This window comes from Lytechinus variegatus, chromosome 3 (genome assembly GCF_018143015.1).
Source record: "Lytechinus variegatus isolate NC3 chromosome 3, Lvar_3.0, whole genome shotgun sequence".
In the NCBI taxonomy this organism is placed as follows: domain Eukaryota; kingdom Metazoa; phylum Echinodermata; class Echinoidea; order Temnopleuroida; family Toxopneustidae; genus Lytechinus; species Lytechinus variegatus.
Genome location: NC_054742.1, coordinates 44,574,560 through 44,598,685, shown reverse-complemented (window position 1 = coordinate 44,598,685; position 24,126 = coordinate 44,574,560). Strand labels below are relative to the sequence as shown.

General features: G+C 36.2%; 1 protein-coding gene across 1 annotated transcript in view; it reads left to right on the top strand.

The window, feature by feature from the left end:
• LOC121411129 (zinc transporter 2-like) overlaps positions 1–24,126 on the top strand; it is a 40,786-nt gene that overhangs the window by 5,026 nt on the left and 11,634 nt on the right. Inside the window, 3 exon segments of the mRNA XM_041603660.1 lie at positions 13,934–14,080; positions 15,289–15,442; positions 18,320–18,533. Coding sequence (XP_041459594.1) covers positions 13,934–14,080; positions 15,289–15,442; positions 18,320–18,533 — 515 coding nt within the window.

Here is a 24,126-nt window from a genome sequence, read left to right as displayed (position 1 = left end):
AATACAGAGCTAAACAAAGTCCAGGATTAACCTCACACGGTATTTGTTATAATGTGTGCTCTGATGTATGAACTGTATGCAAAAGTTAGTGTCGTCTTCAAAAGTGGGAGGTGGTCCATGAAATACATGTAGATTACTCATGTTCTATAAATAACAATCAAATTTTGAAATATATTGCCAAAATTTTGTATTCCAGTCGTGTTGTTTGCAGGAAAACAGCTTTTTGTTTCAGTATGTTAAAAAATTAAAAGGGTGCAAAAAAAAAAAAAAAAATTCTGTCAGGTCATAATGTTCAATCAACTGCTTAATGGAGTAAAATGTGCATGCATGTATGTATCTCATCAGAATTAATATACCTGGAGATCATTCATACATATGTGAAAATGAAGTGCTTCTTTTCACTCTTACAATAATACAAGTCTCTGATTGAGTACATTTAATAGTCAGGGGTAACTTCTTGGGTAAACATACAGGTATTGCACACCACCCTTGGTCATAGGCCATTGGTTTTGCACACAGTTTGTATAATTTATCTATCCATTAAAGTCATTAATGGTGTTCATGCAACTGTAGGGGTGAATTCTCACCTGGGTCACCAGTTACCAAATATACATGCAGTTTGGATTTTTTGGGAATGATCATGGTGATGATACATGTACTACAGTACAACTCCATGTACAAGTGTGCATGCATTACTACATTTAGTATTAAATTTCTAATGGTAGCAGATTTTCAGATCTGAAATTTGATCAAATCCATCGACAAATAATAATGTATAGACGAAAAGGTAGTACCTGTGGAAAAGCCTCATTTAAAGGTCAAATCCATCCCCAAAATATGTTGTTTTGAATAAATAGAGAAAAATTAAGGAAGCATTATGCTGAAAGTTTCTTCAAAATCGGATGTAAAATAAAAAAAGTTTCAAAGTTTCGCTTTAATATTTGTCACAAAACAGTTTATATACATGTATGTACAACTCAGTGACATGCAAATCAGAGAGTCGATGATGTCACTCACTCACTATTTCTTTTGTTTTTTATTGTTTGAATTATACAATATTTCATTTTTTTAATACCAATTTGACGTTAAGAACCAAATAACTGAACCATAAAATGTTATAACAATGGTAATGCCACATGTTCAGGGAGGAATAAAACTTTGTTTCACAGGATAATGAGGAGAAAATTAGAATATTTCTTATTCAAGATAGTAAAATACAAAAGAAATAGTGAGTGAGTGATGTCATCAGTCCCCTCATTTGCATACTGACCAGGATGTGCATACTTTTATAACTGTTTTGTGAAATTAAGCGAAACTTATACATTGTAAAATAACTTCCTTATTTTTACATCCAATTTTTGATGAAATTTTCAGTGTTATGCTAGTTGGATTTTTCTCTTTATTCAAATCAACTTTTTGGGAGGACTTGTCCCTTAAATAACATTTAAATACTCCATAGCAGCTCCATGGTGATAAGCATATTTTTTACCGATTTTGGCCACACCCCCTGGTGGACATTTGAACCAAATCCTAAGCCCCGGGCCCATTTGCTTATTTGCTAATGAATTATTTATTTTTTCTTTGCGTACTCAAAAGATACTGCGATTTGATTAGACCTTACCTTTAATATGAATAATGTATTTTTGAAAGGAAATTTGTCTACTTAGACTTTTATTGTCTGTTGTTCTGCTTAATTTAGGGCTGAAAGATCTTATTTAAATAAACATTTTTCCTAGGGTGGTCTTGACTTTTAAAGATAAATTCCAGTTCTGGTAACGATCTCAAAATGACTTTTTACAGAATCTAATATAATGACCACCCAAGTGTCTGTATGTAGGAATAAAAAATATGTGCCAAAGGATTCTGGAAGAAATTGTGTAATTGCTGAGAAAATAAGCGCGGATTCAGTCAGTTCCGTCGGGTCTTTATTCCAGCAATAATAATATACTGTCCCACGTGTGCCTATCTGTGTTAGCGATCTTCAGTGTGATCGTATTTCAGCTTAGATTTTATGATTTCACAAAGTTCAGTTTAAATGTATTAAACTGTACCAGATCTAGATCCACGATGATATAGTCATACTTAACCTTGGTTTTACAGGCTTTCTCACGAAATTAGTGTTTTACTGCAACTACTATCATTTAGCTTTAAAAAATGTTACGTATGGAACAAGTCGTTTATATTTGTACACAATGTCAATGGGGAAAGTGAAAGGAAAAACAAATACTTATTTATATACATGTAAGTATACACTGTAACAATAGCATATAAAAGTAATTCATGATTTTATTAAAAATTATATTACCGATAATTGTTGTTTCCAAAATTTGGGAGTTAATTTGCATCAAGTGAACTTAAAGGAACAAAGGATGGCAGTGAATGCATTTTCTTGCAGGAAACACTATAACAGTGCATGAACTTGTAGGAAGGAGGCTCATCTGGTAGACAGGAAAACCTATTGTGTTTTAACGACCTAAATGTATAGTGAAATCCCTGAGACCAGTCCAGTGCTGTCACAGGAGTTTCAATAATATTGATCTTGATAACAGGAAAAAGAAAATTTATAATCATTTTCAATGGCATGCAATATACATGTTCATGTATTCACCTTTCACAGTGATCAGACTCTGATAATCATAATCACTTACATGGGTGTCATTGATTACAGTCATTAAATGATCCATTGTAGTGTTTATGAAAACAGGGCCTGATGTCTATTGTGTACATAATGAAGTATAAATTACCGATTTGACACTCGACTGAACTTTTCAACTTTAAATGATTGTCCTCTGGTTTTACAAGTACAGTATGTACATGCTGTGTGTGCATGTCCATGTCTTGAGGATGAAGGCTACATGCATAACACTTAATGTTTAGTTACTTACATGTATGACAGTTGATGTGTCAGTCTGCTTTTTTTTTGAGGGGGGGGGGGGTGGGGTGAAGTACAATTTGATAAAATAGTTAGACTTTATAGGCAATGTAGGCTAATCCTTGTTAGAGAAGAGGGAAATAATTTGATGATAATTTGATGATAATAATGTTAATTACATTTTATTATTGTAGAAATCAGAATATTTTTATACTCCAGATTTTCCATGACAGTTGCTTCAAATGGCAACAATTTCTCCACTCTAAACTCCACACACTAATGGAATGGCCAACTTCACCCTGGGTTTAACAATTACAGTATACCTAAACCCTAAACCTTTGTTCATAAAACCCTATTGTAACCCCAACCCTAACCCTACATGTACAGTAGGGTACATCTTACATGAGATTAAGTGTTGAGTAAAATTTTGTCGCATGAGAAGATATTGTGTCACCATTCCAAAAATACATTTTGCCTGATTGATCGTGGGCCCAGCAGCCAATGAGCAGGGCCAGATTGACGTTGCTCTTGCCTCTATCCCTTAAGAATTGTGGAAGGCCAAACAGTACTGGTCTGACCATGGACCTAGGCCCATGGTCTGACGCGGTTGAGATTGAAGTCCCGACCTCCTGCTTGTGAGGTGGACGCTCTAACAACTGAGCCAATACACCAGCACACAGCACTGTACATGTATATTGGTAACATTTTCTTTTGACCTGTACACCTGTTCCAGAAATATTATTCATCCATCTTCACAATTATTCATCTAGTTTTAAAATAAATTGTATCTGCTTCCTGTTTACTAAACCCCATTTTTTTTACATCTTCAGACTTCTCTATGAGCCCTTGGCTCAAAATTTAAATGAGACAAAATATGTCCATTTTAGGTACATGTATTTCCCTGCTCACTGCCGGAGGGGGGGGGGGCACACAGCTGCTCCGTGCCCCCCTTTAGAGAGGCACAATTAAAATTTGTAATGTAAAAATCCAGTTAAAACAGAAGTGTCAAATTTTTCCTTGGGGAAAATGTACCTCCCCCCCTTTCAAAAAATCCTGGATCCGCCCCTGTCCCTGCTGAAAGGACAAGTCCACCCCAACAAAAACTTGATTTGAATAAAAAGAGAAAAATTCAACAAGCATAACACTGAAAATTTCATCAAAATCGGATGTAAAATAAGAAAGTTATGGCATTTTAAATTTTCGCTTATTTTCAACAAAATAGTTATATGAACGGGCCAGTTACATCCAAATGAGAGAGTTGATGACATCACTCACTCACTATTTCTTTTATATTTTATTATATGAAATATGAAATATTGTTATTTACTCGTCATTGTCATGTGAAATGAAGTTTCATTCCTCCCTGAACATGTGGAATTCCATTATTTTAACATTTTGTGCTTCAGGCAAGGAGGTCCTAATCGTCAAATTCGTAAAAATTGAAATATTGTAGAATTCAAACAATAAAAAACAAAAGAAGTAGTGAGTGAGTGACATCATCAACTCTCTCATTTGGATGTAACTGGCTCGTTCATATAACTATTTTGTTGAAAATAAGCGAAACTTTGAAATGTCATAACTTTCTTATTTTACATCTGATTTTGATGAAATTTTCAGCATTGTGCTTGTCTGATTTTTCTCTATTGATTCAAATCAACATTTTTCTGAGGTGGACTTGACCTTTAATAAAATTTGAAGGGGGTATATTGATTCTGCATAAGGTCCAATGGTCGGTTGGTCCATTAAATATTTTGAGTATTGAACTATTCAAATTTTTAACCAATTCTCATGAAATTCAACACACACATTTGTTACGATACTGCAACAAATAACAGAGAATTTTTAAATATAAAGTTTGAATTTTCCTTTTTTTTATTACAGGAAATAATTATACATAAAATAAAACAAGTAATGATCTTACATAAATCTCTTGAAGTGTCCGATGTAAAATCCCGAAGTGATGATGCTATATCCAAGTAATAATCCAAATGATAAAATCCCAGTTGACTGGTGAAAATTCACAATGATGGCGATGATGAAACTGATGTTGAAGTCCGATGAATAATAAGAGTCACTGCAACGAGTTGAAATGTCCGTGAAGACGATGTTGATGATGATTTACAGTCAATTTCAGCAATCCATGGGTTGAAGCGTGTTCATTGAACAGGTTGATGATGTTGATGATCTCGATGAGAACTGATAATTTCTCAAAATAACTGCAAACAGTTCATTGATGCAGAAACTGCTCTGATCTGGTGAAGTGATCTCATATGATGTGATGTGATCTCCTGCTCTCACATGATGTGATGGTGTGATCTAATATGATGTGATGATCATCTTGAAAAATCTGCAGCTTTATACTAATTACAAGTGTTCTAGATCATTCTCAAATTTCGACTAATCTACAAGCTTCTAGAATTGTCTTCCAAAAGAACTTTCTCCTTTCAGGAGCAGTCAAAATCCAGAACACTCTTGAATGACCTCATTGAAATCAACAGTGTAAACAAAATACCTAAGCCTATTCATTTCCACTACCAATACAATTCTATTGTTTGACTTTCCCTTTTTCAACAATAAAACTCCTTGGCCTTTAAATAGGCAAGGCCTGCATAATAAAAAGACATCCTGGAATGTTCTTTACAATTCTTGGCTATCCTTAAAGGGAAATAACTAATAGATAAATGTAATTGCCTTTTAAAATTCTTTTACAATTATTCATATATGTAACACCTCCCCCACCGGGGAAAAGAAAGCTTTACCGTAGTAAAGGTTTCTTTATGATTACTTTTTCTTTTAACTGTTCAAAGTCATCTTGATAAATCATTTACAGTTATCGTGTACAAAGATATAGTACTTAACGAACATGTTAAAATAAATGAACATCAAAGATGTTTTCTTCAAATGACACACTTGGTCAAAATCATGAATAATTTCACTTTTTATACTCTTGATAGAGCATCAGCAATTACATTATTCTTTCCCTTTATGTGTACAATTTTCAAAGGGAATGGTTGGAGCATTAGGCTCCATCTGTACAGTCTTTGATTCTTTGTTTTGAATTTCTCCAAAAACACAAGAGGATTGTGGTCTGTATAGACTGTAATCTCTCCATTGGTTAGATACACCTCAAACTGCTGAAGGGCTAGTACGAGACTCAGGGCCTCTTTTTCAATAGTTGAGTATTTCTTTTGAAACCGATTGAGTTTCTTAGAGAAGTAGCACACTGGTTTTTCGATGCCTTCTTCATCTTCTTGGAGCAATACTGCTCCTACTCCAACATCACATGCATCAATTGCTACTTTGAATGGCTTTGTGAAGTTTGGAGCTGCCAAAATAGGCTCATTCACCAAAATGGCCTTTAATTTCTCAAACGATCTTTGACATTCGTCAGACCAAACATACTTCACTTTTGCCTTCAGCAGGTTTGTCAGAGGACTAACCACTGTACTGAAATTTGGAACAAATTTCCTGTAGAAGCCACTCATACCTAAGAATCTGAGCAATTCTTTCTTAGTTGTGGGAATTGGGAAGTCTAAGATAGCTTGTATCTTGGCTTCTCTTGGTAGCACTTGCCCTTGACCAACCACATGACCAAGATATGTGACCTTTGCCTTGGCAAATTCACTTTTCATCAGATTCACTACTAGATTGGCTTTGTCCAGCCTTTCAAACAGTGCTCGCAAATGATTCAGATGATCATTCCAAGTATCACTGTATACTAGGATGTCGTCTATGTATACGACACAATTGTCAAGTCCGGCAATCACTTGATTTGTCAACCTTTGGAAGGTTGCTGGTGCATTTTTCATTCCAAAAGGCATGACTTTGCATTGAAATAAGCCTTCAGGTGTGACAAAGGCTGATATCTCTTTGGCTCGGTCAGTCAGTGGCACTTGCCAATATCCTTTAAGCAAGTCTATCTTTGTGATATAGGCAGAATTTCCAACCCTATCAATACAATCTTCTAACCTAGGAATTGGATACGAGTCAGTCTTAGTTACTGCATTTACCTTTCGGTAATCAATGCAAAATCTCTGAGAGCCGTCTGGCTTTGGAACCATTACAATGGGGGAACTCCAACTACTCTGACTCGGTTCAATTATGTCATTATCTAACATAAACTGTATTTCCTTATTCACCATTTCCAACTTGCTTGGATTGAGCCTATAAGGATTCTGTTTGATAGGTCTTACATCACCTACGTCTACATCATGTACAGTTAAAGGTGTACGACCTGGTTTGTCTTTACATATATTCTCATATTCTCTTAACAGGCCAGATATATCATTTCTTTGATCTTCAGGCAGGTGTTTTAATGCCTCATCCATGTTTCCTAACATCTTTGAGTTAGACAACTTTACACCACATGGTTCATTCTTAGATACATCTGTATAAGACAATTCATTATCTGTCTTTCCATAACATTCTTCTTCATGTACATCTACATGTTTTTCTTCTTCTTTGACCTGTGTTGTACCTATTGGCTGACTAGCCTCTCGCTCAAAGTATTCTTTTAACATGTTTACATGACAAACTCTTTGAGACTTTCTTCGATCAGGGGTACTGATCACATAGTTGACATCATTCAATTTCTTTTTGACTATGTAGGGACCACTAAACCTAGCTTTCAAGGGCTCACCTTGCAAAGGCAACAACACTAATACTTTGTCTCCAGGCTTGAAACTTCGCTCTTTTGCATTTTTGTCAGCTTGAGCTTTCATTTTTCCCTGCGACTCTTTCAAGTGTTCCTTAGCCACGTCACAAGCTTTTGAGAGCCTTTCTCTAAACTTTGACACATAGTCTAGAAGGTTTACATCATCATCCTGAACCATAAACCTCTCTTTGATAAGCTTTAGAGGACCCCTAACCTCATGACCATAGACCAATTCAAATGGACTGAAACCTGTGGACTCATTCGGGGAATCCCTGGTTGCAAACAGTAGGAATGAGATCCCTTTATCCCAGTCATCGGGATAGTCTTCACAATAAGCCCTAATCATGGTCTTCAAAGTCTGATGATAGCGTTCTAACGCTCCTTGGGACTGTGGGTGATAAGCAGAAGACTTAATCTGCTTTATTCCCAACTCCTTCATAACTTGCTGAAATATTCCTGACATGAAATCTGACCCTTGATCAGATTGAATTTCCTTCGGCAGACCGTACCTAGTGAAAAACTGCACTAACGCCTGCACCACTGTCTTCGCAATGATACTCCTCAAAGGTATCGCCTCTGGAAACCGTGTAGACAAGTCCATAATCGTCAGGAGAAATCTGTGACCCGACCTCGTTCTGGGTAAGGGTCCGACACAATCAACAAGAACCCTAGTAAAAGGTTCATCAAACGCAGGAATGGGTATCAATGGAGCAGGCTTGATAGAAGGCTGTGCCTTACCAATAATCTGACATGTGTGACATGTCTTACAGAAATGCACAACATCTTTGTGCATCTTAGGCCAATAGAAATGCCTCATAATTCTATCTTCTGTCTTCCGAATACCGACATGACCTGCCATAGGTAACTCATGAGCCATTTTCAGAATATCTGTGCGGTAACAAGGAGGAACTACAACCTGGTGAATTATACACCAATCTTCATCAGCTGGTCTCCGGGGAGGTCTCCATTTCCTCATCAAAATGTCATCTTTGACATAAAAGCACTCAGGAACCTTATCAGCCTCAGAACATGCTTTCTGTGACAAGCTCTTTAATTCTGGGTCTGCCTGTTGTGCCTGTACTAGGGAGGATTTACTAAACAAACTATCATTGTTAGCAACAGAGCCTTCAACACTATCCCCATTCAAATCCTTGAAAAAGGTTTCAGCTAACCAGACATCAGTACTCTCCTCTATATCAGCAGATTCCGCATCATCCTTTTCAGCTCTACGAGTCTGAGACCTAGTAACAACACAATCCGGGAAAATCCCTGGAAAATCTTCCTGCAACAATTCAGTTTCAGCTACCTCAACGGGCTTTTCCGAAACCACTGGAGATGCAACAACTTTATCTCCAGCCAAGTCGTTACCTAACAAGAAATCAACACCTTTCATGGGTAATTCTGGAACGACACCAACAGTTACAGGACCACTAACTAGGTCACACTTTAAGTCGACCTTATGCAAAGGAACCGACATAAAATTTGGGCCAATACCTTGAACTAAGACGTTGGCATTCTCTGAACTCTCCGGAGGAAGAGCCGAATCACCTGGCACCATCAGGGACTGTGCAGCCCCTGTATCCCTAAGGATCACCACTGACCTACCAGCAGCACCAGTCGAACAAGGGGATACTTCACCATCATGCAAAAAACTTCTAAAAGTTTCATCAACCTGCTTGACTTTATCAGCAAATACCAGAGAAACACTCTCAACATCTTGATTGGGCTCTGATGGAACAAACTCCATCGAGGGAACACTTGATTGCTTGACAAAACCCATGTCTTTCTTAACCTTGGTTGGCATTCCAACCAATTTCCAACATGATTCTTTCAAATGTCCCGGTTTATGACAATGAGTACAAATTTTGGAACTACGACTCTCAGACCTTTTGGTTGATTCTGTGCCCCCACTAGCCTGATTCTTGTTAGTGTCTTTGTCCTTGCTTGCATATTTTCCCTCACTAGGTTTATTGTGGGATTCAAATGACCCTTTTCCTTTCTTTTTCCAATAATTCTTGAAAGGATGCCTATCTCCACTACCCTTATGTGTGACCTCAAATTCATCAGCTACTATGGCTGCTTTACTGACTTCAGTAACTCTATGGTCATCTAAGTGAGATTTAATGCCAAAAGGAAGACTCTTTTTGAATTCTTCTAGGAGGACAACTTCCCTAAGGTGAACAAAATCTTTGTCAACTTTCAGTGATCTGTACCACTTATCGAACATCATTTCTTGTTCCCTAGCAAATTCAACATATGTCTGGCCTGATTGTCTTTGCATGTTCCTAAATTTATGTCTGTACGCTTCTGGTACTAACTCATATGCATTGAGAATTGTTTCTTTTACTGTAGCATAGTCACATGATTGCGTTTCAGAGAGTGAAGAATAGACTTTTGCAGCCTTTCCAACAAAAACACTTTGAAGGAGAAGAGTCCAGTATTCCTCGGGCCAATTCAGTCTCTTGGCCACTTTTTCAAATGACACAAAATATGTATCAACCCCCTCTTCATCAAATTTTGGCACAAGGCGAATATTTTTCGCCACATCAAAGCCTTGGGGAGATTTATCTTTAACAGAGTTAGTATTAGTATTTGCATGAGCTAACTCCATTTCTTTCAACTTTAACTGGTACTCCAATCTCATTTTCTCCATTTCAATGTTTTCTCTGATTCTTTCCTTTTCAATGTTTATTTTCTCCATTTCAAGGTTTTCTTTGATTCTTTCCTTCTCAAGGTTTTCTTTAATTCTTTCCTTTTCCAATTCAATGTTTGCCAGTTGGATCTGAGCATCCTCTGACATATTGATAGAAGTTTCAGACTCCTCTGTAAGCTTCATGTGACTAGCTAACAAGTCAATTATCTCTGCCTTCTTTAAACCTGGGGCTAGAGATACACCCAAATGATCACAAACTGTTATCAAATCATCTTTCTTCAGTGACTTCAAATGATCATATGACAATTCTGTCATTGCAAGAAATTCTTCAACATCAAATGTAGCCATAGTGAATATACACAAATACAAGCACGTAATAACACAGTACAGTATATTCTAGAACTTTCCAAAAATTTCCAAAATGTTTGCAATTCAAATTGGCTTTTGTTTCAAATTGACTTTCGTCTCAAATTGGCTTTCGTTTCCAGGAAAAACTGTTTTTAGTTTCAAACTGGCTTATACAAATTTGGTTTTCGTTTCCTGAAAAACTGGTTTTAGTTTCAAATTGGCTTGTACAAATTTGGTTTTCGTTTCCCGGACAAGCCCCCAAAATTATTTGTTACGATACTGCAACAAATAACAGAAGATTTTTAAATATAAAATTTGAATTTTCCTTTTTTTTATTACAGGAAATAATTATACATAAAATAAAACAAGTAATGATCTTACATAAATCTCTTGAAGTGTCCGATGTAAAATCCCGAAGTGATGATGCTATATCCAAGTAATAATCCAAATGATAAAATCCCAGTTGACTGGTGAAAATTCACAATGATGGCGATGATGAAACTGATGTTGAAGTCCGATGAATAATAAGAGTCACTGCAACGAGTTGAAATGTCCGTGAAGACGATGTTGATGATGATTTACAGTCAATTTCAGCAATCCATGGGTTGAAGCGTGTTCATTGAACAGGTTGATGATGTTGATGATCTCGATGAGAACTGATAATTTCTCAAAATAACTGCAAACAGTTCATTGATGCAGAAACTGCTCTGATCTGGTGAAGTGATCTCATATGATGTGATGTGATCTCCTGCTCTCACATGATGTGATGGTGTGATCTAATATGATGTGATGATCATCTTGAAAAATCTGCAGCTTTATACTAATTACAAGTGTTCTAGATCATTCTCAAATTTCGACTAATCTACAAGCTTCTAGAATTGTCTTCCAAAAGAACTTTCTCCTTTCAGGAGCAGTCAAAATCCAGAACACTCTTGAATGACCTCATTGAAATCAACAGTGTAAACAAAATACCTAAGCCTATTCATTTCCACTACCAATACAATTCTATTGTTTGACTTTCCCTTATTCAACAATAAAACTCCTTGGCCTTTAAATAGGCAAGGCCTGCATAATAAAAAGACATCCTGGAATGTTCTTTACAATTCTTGGCTATCCTTAAAGGGAAATAACTAATAGATAAATGTAATTGCCTTTTAAAATTCTTTTACAATTATTCATATATGTAACACATTCAATTCAATTCAATTCAAATTTATTTTCATTCTTCAAAATGATACAAATAAGTACAAAATAGATTGATTCAATTTAAATAAACAATAGCATGAACAGAATTCAATATTGGAAGAAAAAAAAATACATATTTGAAAGTAATCTAAATATAAATTAACATACATGTCAAATTAAATCAATATAATCAATATCATTAGATATGATTGAATCAACGCAATTATATATCATAAGAAGAATGGAGGGGTCCACTGAAAAGCAAAGCTTGTATAATGTGGACCCCTCAAAAAATAGATACAAGGAATATAGAAATATACGTAAAGTAATACATGAAGATAACGAAAAGGCAAGTAATAATAGTAAATAACACGAAACAACACAACACATGAACATGAGGTGGACAATAGTACGATAACAACTGCCTAGAATATAGAAAGAAAATAGAGATAGAGAGAGGGATGCAAAGCTAATTTGCTGCATATAATTATATTATGTCTACACATACATACACATCAATACACGCACACACACACACACACATATATATATACATATATACACACACATACACACAAATACATACACGCATACATATACACATTACACATAAACATACACACACACACCCCTCCGTACACACATTGGTCTTGAGGGAATGATATGCAAGACACATTTTTGAGTATTTGACAGATATTGTGTTGCCACATATATACAGTAGAAAAAATCTAGGAAAACTAATTCTTTCCCAATTTTTAGCCAGTGCTCATGAAAGTTGGACAGCACATACATGAACATTCATCTTTTACGACTTTTAGTGAAGGCATGGAAGATTTTCTAACTGCATTACCATGGTAATGCAATAGGGCGGAGTATTAATCACCTTCAGTGATAATAGTTTTCTTCAAATTGACCTTGTCTTCATCCTGCCGGCAAGATGTCTTCACCAGTCTATAAAAAGGACAGTATCCGTTATCCTGATGGGTGCTTCATAAAGCTGTTCGTAAGTTAAGAACGAGTGGTGATCCTTTCTTGTGGTGAATGGTATATACAGTATGAAAATGTTCATTGGCGATGGTTTAGCACGTACATGTAAGAATGGTTTACCAGTCATTCTTAAAGTCGCTCTTAACTTACGATCAGCTTTATGAAACGGCACCCTGGTACGCATTAAGGATGTTTTATTATCTCTGCGGATAGAAATTAGTTTTATGATTTTCATGATGTACATGTGTACTTTGAGAGATAATGAGGATATGAAAGTTTGTGAACAAATCAACAAATTGTAGAGAGTAGTTGTACCTGTAATACAACCTATCACAATGGATCAACTTTGCCAATTTCAGAATTGTCTAATAACTTTAGATTATTCAAACTTTCATTACTTTTTCATAATGTAAATGATAAATAATGGAGCTTTGTTTGTTTTAAGCTGCTTAAGTACTCTATCCTCTATTTTCATTAAAAATCCATTCCCCATGGTTTCATTCCCTTTAACTGATGTACATGTAGGATTTACAATCATGCACACATGTTCTGTACTTGACTCTATGTCGTGTAAAATGTATTTCATACTCATTTTAAAATTCAAAGTTAATGTACTAGTATTCAGTTGTTTTTGCATGTTGCATTTTTTTGTGTGTGTTTTTTGTTTTTGTTTTCAATGAGCTGTATAGCAGCTTTCTAGTCATATGACTTCCAGACTTCAAAACTTCCAAAGTGCGCATGAGCCATCAGCTGAGTGAGCGAGCGAGCTACTGTACATCTCAGGGTATACAGGCATGTACATCTTTTTGAGCGCAAGCTTGTGCGTAAGGTATGGCGGATTTAGATAAAATTAAGGTAGCGATAGGGTCCATGGACCATGGTGGAGGGAGTTATGTCTAAGAAATCTTGGAAATTTATTTTTCTTTTTTGTGCTATGAGCTTGACATGTATAGAGACCTATCAAAATATACCCCAATTTAGTGTCAATATTAAACTCATACATGCTTTTCTTTTGTGCACATATAATGATTGATAACTACATGTAGTATAGACTTTGAAATTTATTTGGCCAAAGTTTTTAATGGACTATCCCTGACGCCTGAGACCAAATGTGACCATGTACAGTAGGATACATGTACATATATGTGTACCTCTACTCCTCCTTTTTTTATCCAAAAGATGAGCTAGAAATCTTGGTGCTTAATTTCCACAAAATGTTTTGTTTATCTTTCAGGGGGTTCATTTGCCAATAGTTTGGCTATTATGACTGATGCTGCCCATCTTCTAAGTGACTTTGCAAGTTTCCTTATCAGCATCTTTGCCCTGTGGGTTGCCAAGAGACCAGCTACAACAAGGATGTCATTTGGCTACTATAGAGCAGGTATATATAGGGGTTTGTTTGGACTACATGTACATGTACCTGTGAAGGTATTTATTGGAATGGCTCCTATAAAGAAAGGGATTTGACAGAATTTGGATAATATTGTGTGGAAGCATTGTGGTCTAGTGGTTCCGACACTTGCCTTTGGATTCATATCCCAGCCATAGCATTATTTACCCTCAGCAACAAATTAATCTTGAAATTTAATGGAAACCATTAATGAAATATTGCACACGGTGGTAACAGACACAGAGCTGCCAAACAGTACGTTTTTGGCGTATTCAGTACGTTTTTGCAACCAATACGACAGCACATTTTTTCTTTAAAAAATATGAATTTTACAAAATCGTTATTTATTGAGAAAAATCATCTCTATTTCATAAAACTTACACAAATATGGTCATTGGATCAATGCGATTTCAGGTAACTTGTTTTTTCAATCAGTTTGTTAAAACCAGGGTGAGATATACACATGTTTTTTTTTATCTGCAAGAGCAGTCCGCATTTTAGCCTGCATGCAGCTTGAGCGCCACGATGAGTGTGGGCGTCATGCATTTGATTATGAAATACAGTTTTTTTGGGGAAAATACATTTTTTTTCATCACAGAATACAATTTTTCATTCCCAGAGGTTGGCAGATCTGCAGACAAATTATGTACATGTAAATACTGGTAGGGATAGTTTAAAAAAAAGTTAGATACTTTGGCAATGTGACGGCATGATAGCCTTGTAAAAAGTAAATTAGAGGGAAGAGTAGAGGGAATTACAAGGGAGGCCCAGTAGAAAAAGAATGTCAAGAATTGGAGTGAACTATTCTTCAAGAATATACCAGAATGATGAAAAAAAATATGCCTTCATGTGGAGGAGAGATGCAATCATTCTCCAAACTGGGAGAACATACTTGGATTTAAAAATATATTGTTTGAAATCATGGTCAACTTCCATTATTACTACTATGAAATTAGAAAGGAAAAAAATACATTAAAGTAGATTAGAGTTTAATCTGCCTTTGGCATGGACCTCCTCCTTCTTCAAGGCTTTGATATTCAGTGGAATGTTTATGGCCTCAAGCTTGTATTGTTATTTTTTTGGTATCATGGTGAAAAATCATTGTGTGGAGTATGTATACCGGGGGTATACACTGTAGTTCAATGAGCACTTATTTGGTATTTTTACTTTTATCTCCTTTTCTGTCTCTGCAATTCTAGAGGTCCTTGGTGCCGTAATAAGCGTGCTTATAATCTGGATTGTGACTGGAATTCTGTGCTATCTGGCTGTCATGAGGATTATCAACAATGAATATAAAATAGAACCCAATATTATGCTTATTACTTCTGGAATAGGAGTGGGCATCAATATTATGTGAGTATGTGCATCAAATGATGTATTAACAGCCATACAAAAATCAGGATAAGGGAATGGGAATTGACTATGTACTAATAAGGTGTGACCAGAAATGGTATACTTGCTGGAACCAAAACACCGAGCACCAAATTTCTATTTGATTGGACAATAAATTCAATTCAGTTCAATTCAATCTAGGAATATAATATTGGAGATGAAAATATTCATAATACTGCTGACAATAGAGATGTTAATTCATGTAATAATGATAAGTAATCATTGAAGATGTTGCTCCTGATGATGGCATTATATTCTTTGATTTTGTAATTACTGCAGAGATTCCAAGAACTCTTTACATACATTTATGTAGATTAAAAAAGGTAGCAAGGCATAATAATAATAGCCCCTGTAATGCCCCACCCACCCACCCTTTTCTCCCTGACCCTATATTACTCCAAATACAAGGTAATCAGAAAAAATCCATGAACTGACTAGTATGTAATTACATTCAGGTACACCCTGCATGTGCGCAAACACTGATTTTTTTATATGGACAAGAATAGCTAAATAAAGACATGTGCCAGCATATTTATACTATTAAACAGAATGATTGATTTTACTTAGGAGGTAAGATCTGAAGTAAAACTGCAGAAGTTGTTAAAGGAATGGATGTCATTCTTGATCTACACCTCCCAGTTTACTGATCATATGGAATACAGAATATTTGCATGGAATTCACAATTTCTCAGAAACTTATTTTTAGGGGAGGGGATTCCGATGAATGCAACAACTGAACTTATCATTGCAAATCCCACCTGAAAGCAAAATTGTATCAGTATGCCAGTGAAAATAGCCAGCCTGTTTGTAGCTTTTCCATATAGTGTTTTGAACAGATTTTGCCAATTTAAATTGATTTATCATATATCTTCTTTATTATCTCCTAATGATAGAAGATAGAAGAACAGAAATTGAATTTTACACTGAATATAGAATTTGCCTATACATGTAGGTGTTCAGAAAAGAGAAAAGTGGATTTCATGTACTGTGCATGCTGCAATGTAAGTGAACAAGTGTTGAGTATCAGCTATTGCCCCGGGGAGGCCACTTACATTGACGAGTGGATACCATGCGCGACCAAAAAAACACGTAAAAAGGATGTCTTTTTCACGATAGGGCACGTTACGTACGTAACGTGATAAGGGTGTCAAAAACACAAAAATAATGAAAAAAGGGTATCTATTTCGCTAGGAAGATTACGTGTTTAGGGTCTAATTTGCGGGGATGATAAAACAAAATGAAAATGTTTTATAAAGGATGTCATTTTTGCCCCAACACTTCGTGTTTAGAGTCCGATTTGCGCGAGTTGTAGAAGGTGGGGTTGTACTAAACCAAAAAAGTTATAGCCGACGACCGAATTAGGACCCGTAACAATAAAACATTCCTGTACTTGTTTAGGGGTTCATTTCAGGGAATATTTGCCAAGAGTATAGTTTTGTTTCCAATACTTGTTTGGGGTAGGGTTTCACACGCCAATACTTGTTAAGGGGCGCATTTTCAGAATATGGAAATTACGTGTTTAGGGTGCTTTTCGAGACCCCATGGTCGCGCATGGTATCCATTCGTGAATGGAAGTGGCCCCCCCCCGGGACTAATGCATGATGATACATGTAGAGTCTCAGCATTGCAAGTCATTTTGTTTTTATTGAATCATGTCACTCAATATTCTGCATGATTAGTATACAGGTCCATGTATGTACATGTACATGGGACTTTCACTTTTTCGTCTGTAGACAGTGAGAAATTTACTAACTTTACAGCAGATGTGACTTTGTACACAGTATACAAGTACATGTATATACATGTATGATTTCACTTGAACTCTTGAAACACAGAGATACAATAAAACTGCAATGGCAATGAATATGTTGAATAGCTTGTAAATAGACAAATCGAATAGCACAGGACAATACAGAGTATATGTTTATGATTGCCTAATTACATGTAGGATGGATGCGCAAAGTAATGGTCTTGAAGACCATACACTATTCCAAAGTTCACTGCTTTTTATTCTGCAAACTGAGACATGGATATAAAGTTATCATTGTTATCATTGAATAAATATGCACATCTGTCCTACAGAAAGGTGTACTCACTGGTGTGTATATTAAAGCTGTGTGGAAGTTATTATACCTGACTTTATGCAGGACAAGTGGTTCTCAAGTGCCGTTAGATATGGGCAATTCCACAGGTTGGTGGACATGAGCTTAAAAATTCAAATTCAATATTTTCTTGAATTTTTTAATACTTTAAGTCCTTCATACATGAGAGTTTCTGGAACAAGAAATAAAAGTTTATTTTCATATGTATACTTTGGAAAAATAATTGTCAAAAGTTGTGTCTTCCATTCTGTACCAAAATACAAGAAAAATAGTGAAAAATGAAATATACCTTTACCTTATTACCATTTTGTTATTGCTTATCAGACCATACTGCGCATGCTCGTAACTTCAGGAACTTATCCCAAAGGGTATGTTTCGGGGCAGTGTGAATGCAGGAATAATTAATGGGTATTTTTAAGCCCAGAAAAGTTCCCATAATTTGACGGGGATTCTTATGATCGAGGCGGTTTGAAATGCCATCTATGCTCTGATTGATTTTGCCATACCTTGATAACATATCATGTACAGTACATGTATGTATTTCTTCAAGATTCAGGAAAATCAAATGGATAATGAAGAAATGTAATGAAAAGAATCATGTACATGTCGAACAGTACATATAGGTTGTTTTTCCTCTGTCAGTGTATAATATGTTGCTTATGTGTAAAATGGAGAACTGTCTGATTATGAAACTCTCTAAACAATAAATACTCTTCTTTGTTCTTTTTTTCTTCAGATTAATCATCATTTTGCAGGCAGGTGGAGGCCACCTACACAGTCATGGGGGTGGGGGAGGCCATCAGCATCTGGTGGAGGAGGATGTAGAAGGGGGCAAAAACAGCAAACATGATAAAAAGAATATCAATGTTAGAGCAGCTTTTATCCATGTTATTGGTGATCTCATTCAGAGTATTGGTGTCTTAATAGCAGCTGGTATCATCAAAGCAAATGTAAGTGGTATCTGTATTTGTCATCTGTTAAAGGAAAAGTCCACCCCAACAAAAAAGTTCATTTGAATGAAGAGCAATCAAACAAGCATGGTGCTGAAAACTATCAGATGTATAATAAAGAAGTTGGGACATTTTCAATTTTCTAACAGAAAATCACAGAAAATGTATTTTTCCTCAAAAATGCAGTGAACGGAGTAATTACTCCAAATCTCAACAAAATATGAATACTTACTGGCCACAAAACACTTGGCTACAATCATGACAATAGAAACATCTGACTGCACTCGACTCCATCAGTCGATCGTATCGAAAACATTCACAAGCACAAGCTCAATCTAGCGACCAAAACAAGTAACAACTATTGAAGGTCGAAGCAACATGGCCTTGTTTTGTTGCCCTGTACGTTCGTAGATGTACATGTTACAGCACAATATCATGGTAGGGTATTCTCAAATCCAAAATGGCGGATAGGCAAAAGTCAATGACTGTCAGAACGATGTCCAAAAAGCCTAAAAATAACATCCAACCCTAAAACATTGCTAATAACGTGAAAGTTGAGGATGTATTCACGCTAAATATGTTTCTTAAAATATGTTATATACTCATTTAGATTTGATGAACACTGATTTTAAAGCGTTGTTACAATGGCAAATACAAATTTGACCAGCGCGAGTATTGTGACACTGCTAATCAATGCAATGTGTATTGATTTTCTGTATAATTAATGGAATTGTCACATATTAATAAAATGTTCTTTTCTATTTATCAGTAAGATATTTTTACCAATAATTGACAGAATGATCTTACTGATAACAGCACTCAATCCAGTCAATATAAACTAGAGTGTACAGAAAGTCAATATTCAACTTTGTAGTAGTATGCAAGTATGCAAATTGATAAAAATTATTGATTGCTGCCAATTGAAGCGGAAGTCGATTGATATGGCCTGAAAACTGTGAACCTTAACTGCGATGACTAGAGCATTTAAATGTTTGCTTATCTACGAATCTCAAAAGTGGACAAAGTGGACAATGTGTTGTGTATTGAGTCTTTATACAGAGAATCAGGTTTAATTCAATAATGGGTTTGGGCTTTTATTCAAATTCATGTTTATCAAAGGAGTAGTTTGAAGTCCAAATCGAATTGTCCTTTGTATCATAGATGAATATTTTAATATCTGAAATAGTATACAAGTGTAGAACCCATCTTTCTTTTCATTCCTTCAAATTTAAAATGTTTGAGCCAGCTATGACAAGCTTAAATTTATTTTAAAAACTTGCCTCAGGTCAAGACATTGAACAAAAATCATTATTAAGAAAAGGAAATAAATTAACCAGTGATTGCATCACCCTTGAATCATGATGCACTTAATTCATACAGTGGGTATGCAGACCCCCCCCCCCCCCACTTGAACAAAAACAGAGAGAGATTAGACTGAAGGTACACCCTTGTGAATGATCTTTGTATTGCCCCCTGGTAAGCAGTGATATGATGGTCGATTTGAAACTAAAAATATGTACCTCTTCTACAGCAACAAAATTTTATATATGTAGGGGAAGTCGGGGTAAGTTGAGCATAGGGGCAAGTTGAGCCACCAGCCCCAGGCCAATAATGAATGAACATTATTAGTCCAGGTATGGATCTTAATTCTTGTCATAGTCTTTTATATGATGGATGCATAATAAATGTGTGGATACAAAATTATCGCACTAAGTTCGGACTGGGGTAAGTTGAGCCAAACAGCATGGGGCAAGTTGAGTCATGGTAATTCCTATGGTAATGTATCTTAAAAAACAAACAAACCATAAAAATTGATTGAAATGCTGACTGAAAGGAGCAAATTTACAAGACTGCTCTTTTTCTTTTAAAGGATGTTAGTATTTATTGAGAATTAGCAAGTGAAAAGACTTTAAACAAAAAATTGACATGCTGGTTCTCCCCTCATACATTTTGTACATAGTTTTTGTGGCTCAACTTACCCCAGAAGGTGGCTCAAACTTACCCCATATATGGGGCAAGTTGAGCCATTTGACATCATTTTTTTCAAAGGTCACGATGACTTTCAGTGTGGGGATAGAAAGTTATATATAGGTGGAAAATGTTTCCCAAGAATCAAATTTAAAGGCAAGGTACTTATTTCTACAATAGTACTAGTCATATCAATTCTAACATGCAAAATGCAAAAAGTGTCACAACTTACCGCGCCTTCCCCTACTGGTCAGAAGAGTGAAAGAAATATGGCTGCCATCTGGATAGGGATTTGTGAAGTTACCAGTCATTGTGCTGCTTCCTTTTTGTTGTGGTTGTGTCTACATTCAATGTACATGTAGGTCTGGACAAAATATTTGTGACCAGCCACATCAAAACCAACATTAAGTTACCAAAAATGAATTTTGAGATTTTAGTTGAGTTTGAAAGAGCACATCCTCACGAAGCTATTTTTTTAAAAATGTCTAGCTTGTCAAAATTTATCAATAATAACCCACAAAACTACTTGATTAATAGACTGTGGGATGGACAAGGAAAATGTCTCTAGTTTTTCATTTCCGTGGGGCGGCAAATACAACCACGGTTCTTGCACATGATAATATGTAAAATATTATGAGTAAATACATGCACAATGTTGCCGTCGGTAAAATTTGCTCCTGACCTCAAAATTAAAATAATATGCAAAATCGTACTATTGATTCGACTGGAAATTCCGCCATTCACCCCGTGTGTTAAGGACTTCCGTGAACGCGCGCAAGCGTGCACAATGCATGTAACCTCGTTCGCGTTTTATTTTTTTTTATTCGCTGTACATGATATACGTTATATACAGAATATACGATGGCGGATAAGATGTCGTCGTCTTCGTCGTGTTTTGACAGCGAAAATGACGATTTATCACTAGCAAATATATGCTACATGCACGTCTTACCCAAGGAAAGAGGGGCCAGTAAATTCCTTTCAAGTAAAGAGCTAGAACAAATTTAAGCCTTTGCTGCATTCGTTGATGTAGACTACCTGGGACTTCAGAATAAAAATAGCTATTCGTGCAGCAGAGAAGTTTGCGATTGACTTGCATGCAACCCGGCCCATCCCAGGGAGCAGTGGCTTAACAGTGCAGGGGGGGGGGGGCAAGCTATCCCCCTGGCGGAGTTCACCGGGAACTTAAAGGGGAAAAAAGAAAAGGGGGAGAATGAAAGGGGAAAAAAGAAAAGGGGGAGAATGAAAGGGAAAGGGGAAAAAGAGGAACTGGAAAAGGAAAGAAAGAAGAACAGATAGATTGTCATGAAAAGGTGATTTTATTTTTTTTTAAATAAGCATGCAAAATCATAAACAAAATCTTGTTTACCGTGGCGTACAGACCAAGAAAAAAAAGGAAAAGGAAAGAGAGAAGGGTGAAAAATATGTTATCTTCTTTAACATTATGTCAAAATCTGAAATTGGATTTTTGTAATAAAAATGTATAATTTTTTGCTCACTCGCATTGTTTTTTTTACCCGATACACCATATCGCCCCTCAAAATGTTGCCTCATGACGCCATTGCCTGCCCCCCCCCTTTTGAGAAGCAAAATACTAAAATTTGTAATGTAAATATGCCATTAAAACAAAGGTGTGCCCCCTCTTTTGAAATTGAAGACCCTTTTTCGTGTACGAAATATACTTCATTTGTGGGTGAAAACCTTTATTTTTATTTTTTTTTGCTTGTCAATTGGTTGAAAAACTTTTTTTTTTGGGGGGGGTGGGGCTGGTCGAAACTTTCCTCTGAAAAATTAGACCCCTTTTGGAAAATCATGGATCTGCCCCTGTTTTTTTTTGCTCTTGCCCCTCCTGCATGGCCACCGACCCGTTACGCTCCTGCCCAGCCCGACCAGCATTGCAGCAAGATCCGAATGGATCAAACTAACGTTATAGATGTAACGCGTTACATCTTGCTCAGAGCCAGGTCAAACATCGTTCGTATCACCAGCATTCCAGCAATCAAGCTATCGAAGGTGAAAAAGATACAGAGGATGATTTTGAGATGGTGATCCTTGTTATAGCGATCTTTGTCCATGCCAAAATTGTTTCACTTTGTGCTTTTGCATTTCATTCTCTGCAAAAGTGAAGCAGTACAAGCTTTGATGATTTTTGTATAGGTCTAGATTTCTTAATTGAATCGATACATAATGTGACTCATGTCATGACTTACTTCACCGCCACATTTACACATTTACAAGCCTATGAATAGAAGACGAAGTAAGTCATGAGTCACATTATTCATCGACTCAATTAAGAAATCTAGATGTAGACCTATACAAAAATCATCAAAGTTTGCACCGCTTCACTTTTGCAGAGAGTGAAATGCAAGAGCACAAAGTGAAAACAAATTACCTTCGATCGCTTGATTGCTCAATGCTGGTGATATACGAACGATGTTTGACCTGGCTCTGGGCAAGATGTAAACGCGGTAGGCCTACATCGAACATCTATATTTATTTTGATCAATTCGGATCTTGCTGAAATGCTGGTCGGACGTCGGGCTGGTCTCCCGGGGCCGGGCTGCATGCAAGTCAATCGCAAACTTCTCTGCTGCACGAATAGCTATTTTTATTCTGAAGTCCCAGGTAGTCTACATCAACGAATGCAGCAAAGGCTTAAATTTGTTCTAGCTCTTTACTTGAAAAGAATTTACTGGCCCTCTTTCCTTGGGTAAGACGTGCATGTAGCATATATTTGCTAGTGATAAATCGTCATTTTCGCTGTCAAAACACGACGAAGACGACGACATCTTATCCGCCATCGTACATTCTGTATTATAACGTATATCATGTACAGCGAATAAAAAAAAATAAAACGCGAACGAGGTTACATGCATTGTGCACGCTTGCGCGCGTTCACGGAAGTCCTTAACACACGGGGTGAATGGCGGAATTTCCAGTCGAATCAATGGTACGATTTTGCATATTATTATTTTAATTTTGAGGTCAGGAGCAAAATTTACCGATGGCAACATTGTGCATGTATTCACTCATAATATTTTACATATTATCATGTCCAAGAACCGTGGTTGTATTTGCCGCCCCACGGAAAGTCACAATTTTAGCGACCATCCCACAGTCTATAAATGCAAAAGAAACTCAGTGAGAGATTCAAAAAAGGAAAAAAACAAGGTTCAGAAGTTCACTTCTTTTGAGGTTCACTCAAGCATGAGATGTGCTCACTGTGCAATCGCAGTAAAGCTTACAAGCAGTCTAAAAACTTGTGTCAAAGAAACTGTTTTATATTGTTTTCTTCACAGTATGAAGAAGATTTACTCTTCAAGATAAGAAACTGTTGTATCTTGTTTTCTATTCAACTTCACAACTAAAAATATTGACAGTATGAAGAAGAAGAATTACTCTTTCAATATCCGTTTGGCTGGGCTGATGAAACATCATTCATATCTCAAAATTTAAACATTTTGAGGGCAGCTTATTATGCTAATTTTCATATTTTTCCTTTTTAAAGAACAAATTACTATTTTAGGGTGACTGGTCACATTTGATGTTGCATTATTACATGTACATGTACCTCTACTTATTTGAAATTTGTCTTTGTCAAGCATAGTACATTTTACTTTGGGAT